Here is a 6,012-nt window from a genome sequence, read left to right on the forward strand (position 1 = left end):
CCACATATATCTGTGTGCATGAGCTCTAGGGGCTGTCGTACCGTCTCATAGTGGAGAGAGTACGGACTTCGGGTTTGTTTCCCATAACGACAATACTCACAGAAGTCTGTCTTTGTCTATAGCTTCAGGATGTAGCCAATCGCCATCAACTAGTCTAATCTGGCTTGAGATGTATGGCCGAGTTGGCCATGCCATAAGTTCGAGTTCTGCGATTTGACTATATGAATTAGCTCACAACTATTGTTATGGTTAATATGCTCATAAGACTCATCATCATAGAATACACCGTCATACTTATCTTGTAGTTCTACTTTTGACTCCAATACATGGGTGAGACAAACATCACATTTTAAAACACATCGTTAAATATTGGGTTTTATATCTAACATTTACCAACGTGTTTTTGTGCCACTCGATATCACCAAAATTGTTTGGTGATACTCAAGGAAAAAAAAGAAGTTTGGTGATACAGAGACATGACACAATTATTGACAAGCATGGTAATGTGTTTTCATGTCGTTATGCCCCTATATTAGTGACTCAAGGTCTTCTGTCTTGTTGATACCATAGGTAGAAGTCAATGAGTTCTATTTTGTGAACTCACCATGATCAAACTTCATGTAGCTCCCCACACAATAATAACTCAACAATTTCTATCAAGCATAGCTCACATGATATAACTCAATGAGTTATAACGTAGCCTTTGCATGATACAAGGCAAGAAAGGGAGGAGCAACGATAGGCGCTATTGGAACACAAATGAATGTTCTTGATGTAGGTTGCATCATAACCTATAACAAATGAAAACACTAAATCATTATCATTCATGATGCCTACTATTGTGGTCCATGATCTAGAATTGGTGGCAAATGATCTATAGAAAGGTCAGCTATTCGATAAAAAAAAAAAAAAAAAAAACATGTATTGAACACCAATGATGTCTATCATAAATTGATTGAATGTGGAGCTTGGTTGATGTTACTGAAGGCGTCACTTACAATGATATGGTACATGTGTATGTTTTTATTTCTATACAATGACAAATTGGGGCAATTGCTAAAGCTATGTGGGTTGTTACATGATAACTTTGGGCATTTGATAACAAGGAAGTTTGGTCACCCTTCTAGTGGGTCGGTGCTCTAAGGGCTCAAGAGCTTTATGTGTGTGTAAGAGGTGGGGAGGTATTTAACAACCTTGAGTATGCGTGTGGTGCATTGTCCAATCGAGGAATCAAAGTTGGGTTGGGAGCCCAGTGCACTCCATGGACTATAATGATGGGGATCTTACATGATTTGCTTGTCATTCCACAAGAACCATGTTTCCTCAGGCTACACAAGTAGGGACACTTTCAAGAGGGTTCTTCTTTCTCTCTCCGAGGCGACCACCTTTCACGTAGTTGCAATTAGAGAGACCATTGGTCATGATGCTACCACAACAAATCCACAGTAAATCAACAATGTCACATAAAATCATTAGAGCAACGTTCACTTTGCTCCTTATGTTAGTCGAAGCACTTTTTCAAGTAGTAGTTTTCATTAAAAGGATACATAGCCAATCACGAGATAGGATATTTCGTGAAGCTTTTGAGGCATCTCGATCACTATATGAGTCTAGAGATACTAGCTACTGGAATAGTATCGTGGTAAGGTAGCTTTCCCAAAACAACCTAAACATTAATAACCTATCTCCTCTTAGGTATGAACACAATACACATAAAACTTCAATCTCCCATGTGGACCATAACAAAGTGATACGCCAAGAAATATGGCAATTTATACTTGACATAATGAATTAACCCACTAGAGCCACTCCCATTTAAAATGTTGTACTATAAGGGACATTTCACTTCTTTGAGTGAGGACTTATTATACAACCAAAATATCTTGATATGTTCTTACTAAATGCACTATCCCACCAACTTGAGATTGACAATGGTTGTGCTAATGGGGTTCCTTGAGAGAAAAGGATATGTAGATTATGTGACATAGAGATAGAGGATGAGTACCATTTTACATGCAAATGTCCAGCTTACATTGAGATAAGGGGAAAATACAAATACATACTTGGACCCTCTCTGACTCTCTCCCAATTATTAGATACCTTGGACATAAAGATACTAGGTAGGTATATCTTAGAGCTAAAATGGCATAGGGAGTGTAAGCTACAAAATGTTAACCATAACCTTTCTAGTGTACACCAACGTGTAACCGTTGAATTTTTTCGAGGACAAGGGGGGACGATGAACGTGAACACACCTACATTAGCAGGCATCTCCCTTGATGAAGCAAAAAACCAAAGAGCACGCAAATGCCCTCGGATACTGGGCTAAGAATGCACTCGTTGTCGTGTAATTAAGAAGATATGAGAATGACAGTTACCCCGCCTAGAAGCTAAGGTCGAAATACCAATTACATCAAGACTATGGGGTACACCCACATCGAAATCCTTCAACCCCCCCTCCTTTTTGAGAGAGTTGGATGGAAAGAAAATTATAGTCTAAGCATATAGGCTCTTCTTTGTAGACCATTTTTTCGTACCATGCTAAAACCATTACTCTAATCAATTGTCTCACGGGCCAAATTTGGTCTTAGAAGACATTAATATATCTTTCTTTCTTTTATTTTTTTGATCGTACTTAGCTTTACCCTAGTGGTAAGTTTGTTACTCTACTAGAACTATGTCGAAACGCAATTTTCGTACCTCTCTATTATTACTCCACACATATCACTTAATTTGCCTGATGCCATTGTGGAATGTAGGGGTTGAACCCATGACCTTTTGGACTGTCTCTTTTTTTATTATCGTAATTAGCATACCCTAGTAGTAAGTTTGTTACTCTACTAGAACTGATGCCATTGTGGAATGTAGGGGTTGAACCCATGACCTTTTGGACTGTCTCTTTTTTTATTATCGTAATTAGCGTACCCTAGTGGTAAGTTTGTTACTCTACAAGAACTGATGGCATTGTGGAATGTAGGGGTTGAACCCATGACCTTTTGGACTGTCTCTTTTTTTATTATCGTAATTAGCGTACCCTAGTGGTAAGTTGTTACCTTACAAGCATCGCGTCTTGAGTTCGAAACCTAATTTCCTCACCTCTCTATACTTCATAGATATCATGAGATCTCTTAATTCACTAATCTCTTAATTCACTAGATGCCACTGTGGAATGTAGGGGTTGAACCCATGACCTTGTGGTGGAATGTAGGGGTTGAACCCATGACCTTGTGGTCTCCGTTGAGGAACCTTACCAAGTGAACTACATCCATCTTGGACTCTCTCACTCTCTCTCTCTCTTTGGGTGTCAAACACAGAAACAAACAGAGCTTTTAGTAAGAGAGATAGAAAGGAAAGAAGGAGATATGGTGGTGAGCCAATGAGAGAGAAATAGAGGAAAGAGGCTTTGGATAAGGCAAATAAAAAGAAAACACAATAGGCTAGAAAGGGAAGAAGAAGAAGAAGAAGAAGAAGAAGAAGAAAAAAACCCTAGTCCCACAGAGGCACACGCAGGGATAAAGGAATCTGTCGCTGTTTTCGGACCTTTTCCATCTCAGATTTTGCTTATTTTGAGAACAGGACGGATCCTCCTAACCTATTTTTCGCATCCATTTTGTAGTTTCTAGCATCAATTTTGACAATGGCCTCAATGATCTCTGCCTCTGCCTCTGCCTCCCTTTCCATCCTCTCCTCCTCCTCCTCCTCCTCCTCATCCATGGTGTTTGTGCACAGAGTTCATCTTTCTTCTTCTTCCTCTCGTAGGAGAACTTGTGTTGTTCGGGCTAGCGCAGCAGCAGCACCTCCACCGCCACCACCGGCTGTTGAGAAGCCAGCTGAAAAGCCGAAGCCCATCGGCCCACCTCGTGGCTCCAAGGTATTGTTATCACTTCTCCTTATTTCCTCTGTGTTCTTGTTTCTGAAAGGGAGATTTCTTTTTCTCCATCTTTATCCGAGTTTTTTTCTCCGTCTTTCTGAGGGATTTTATTTATTTATTATTATTGGAATTATCTGATGGATCTTCCACACAACATGCCTCAAACCCTAAAATTTGTCTTTCTTAAGGTGAAGATTTTGAGGCCGGAATCGTATTGGTTCAATGGAGTTGGCACAGTTGTTGCTGTGGATCAGGTTCTAATATAAATAATTCCAACAAATTTAAGAACAAGAAGATGCAATCCTAATATCCACACTCACATTTTTTTTTCTGGGTTTTTGTTTTCGTGGTTATGTCCTAAAGTCTTCATGTGCACGGTACCCGGTCGTGGTTCGATTTGATATGGTCAATTATGCAGGAATCTCAACCAACAACTATGCATTGGATGAGATTGTTCCTGCTTAGTCTAGTTTAGTTTAGTTTAGTCTCATGGGAAATGGTACCTCGGCCTTTCCAACAAGATAAATTATGCAGGTTATTGATCTCCACCAATAACTAAATGCTGCGGATGAGATTGTGTCTGTTCTCCATCACTACCACCACCATCGTCGTCGTCATCTACTTGCATACCTAACATGTTATTCACTTCTTGCTCAGAGTCCATGAAAGCTTTGGCAAGAAAATTATGCCACATTTATCATATCTTAACCAATATTGTTGCGGGCTGCAGCATATATGCTACTTGTGGGTTTCTTTATTTATTTTCTTCGGGCATATGATGGTACTTTCGATTATGGATGATGTTTTGGGTTTTTATCGTCCAAAGTTGCAGTGAGCCAAAATATTTATGCTCAATAAACAGCTCATTGCCATGTAGTAATGGGATATGCTTTACATTTAAGATTGTGAAATTTGCAGCAATAATTGCATTGGTAATGTATACAAATGACCTTGTCTATTGCATAAACCTGGAAAATGGACCCTCAATGTGTAGCTTTGGGTGGACATGGTTCTTTACTAGTCTGTGCTTGTAGTGAAAATAGAAATATGGAACAACCTTTGTGTGCACACTGCAAGGTATCAAGCAAGCCAATCTGTCTCATGCATTTATGCAAATCGTATATTGAGGAGTTTTCTATACTTAACCAATGGATTGAGTGAGTCTTTGTTTTTAATTGAGATCCATGATATCAGATTAATCTATGTGCTTTAGATATAGTGCTTTGGCTTTATCTAATTCATATATTATGTTTAAGACGTGTTTGAAGTTGTATTAATTCCAACCCTAGTAAGGTTCCTAATCATTTAGGGCAATAAATTATGTTTAAAGCTTGATGATTGAAATATTATTATGTTAATTCTAACTCATCCAACTTAATTCTGAATCTCTAATTAATGTATGTATCCTACCCCAACCCCCTTTCACATAACTAATTGAGAAGTTAAAATATATAATTACAACGTTATTAACTGCTCATGCTTCTCAAATTATTTAATTGTAAGTATCCATGTCATCAACCACCCTTGCATTAAAAGGCATTGTGAGCGACCATAAAATAGGTGTTGCCATCATTCTAGATTCTAGTCATGTCATGAACTCTTGTGCAACTCTCACACATTGTCTCTGTGAATCTACCCACACAACATAGTTAATGATGTGCAACTTATAAGACATTACCTAACTTAATGGTGACAGATTTGATCATTACACGATTTAAACCCTTAGGTGACCACTAAGTTTAGCCCAAATCATGAACGACTTCATGTTTACCATCTATTATAGTGCCTGTTCTTGTTTGACTATTTTGGATGCAATTCCTTCAAAACAAGTAAAGGACAAGATTTACAGTATTTTCTTTTACATACTTTCATCAAGCTCAAAGGAGCAACATTAATGACTTTCTTTTTGTGCTGTTACATCTATCATACTCGCAACTAATTTGCCATATTCGATCTTTTTAAGGAACATCTACAATCTTGATTTGCATGCTTTGGTGCAAAGCATACTCTTTCAAGTACAATAACATAACTCAAACGTTGTACAAGAATTCCACACATTCAATTTATTTTCATGAACTTTTAGTAGTCAAAAACAGCTTGATGTACACCTCTGAACATTACCATCATGACATCCCATCATA

At 38.2% G+C, this 6,012-nt stretch overlaps 1 protein-coding gene across 1 annotated transcript; it reads left to right on the forward strand.

Annotated features, from left to right (window-relative positions):
• The first annotated feature begins 3,472 nt into the window (after positions 1-3,472).
• Positions 3,473-4,747, forward strand: LOC147860238 (photosystem I reaction center subunit IV, chloroplastic-like). The gene is made up of 3 exons (XM_087324136.1): positions 3,473-3,871; positions 4,060-4,125; positions 4,235-4,747. Exons 1-3 carry the CDS (start codon positions 3,638-3,640, stop codon positions 4,334-4,336), a joined length of 402 nt encoding a protein of 133 aa, XP_087180262.1. The 5' UTR covers positions 3,473-3,637; the 3' UTR covers positions 4,337-4,747.
• Positions 4,748-6,012: the final 1,265 nt, after the last annotated feature.

The sequence above is a fragment of the Azolla caroliniana genome, unplaced genomic scaffold (genome assembly GCF_043228905.1).
Source record: "Azolla caroliniana isolate FFs.n. ecotype wild unplaced genomic scaffold, voAzoCaro1.0.p SCAF_9, whole genome shotgun sequence".
NCBI lineage: Eukaryota > Viridiplantae > Streptophyta > Polypodiopsida > Salviniales > Salviniaceae > Azolla > Azolla caroliniana.

What these genes read in the sequence shown, in the direction of transcription:
- LOC147860238 (XM_087324136.1), top strand. Translation starts at nt 3,638, where the DNA reads ATGGCCTCAATGATCTCTGCCTCTGCCTCTGCCTCCCTTTCCATCCTC. An exon ending in GCCCACCTCGTGGCTCCAAG is followed by an intron (nt 3,872 to 4,059) that starts GTATTGTTATCA and finishes GTCTTTCTTAAG; the next exon opens with GTGAAGATTTTGAGGCCGGA. An exon ending in CAGTTGTTGCTGTGGATCAG is followed by an intron (nt 4,126 to 4,234) that starts GTTCTAATATAA and finishes TATGTCCTAAAG; the next exon opens with TCTTCATGTGCACGGTACCC.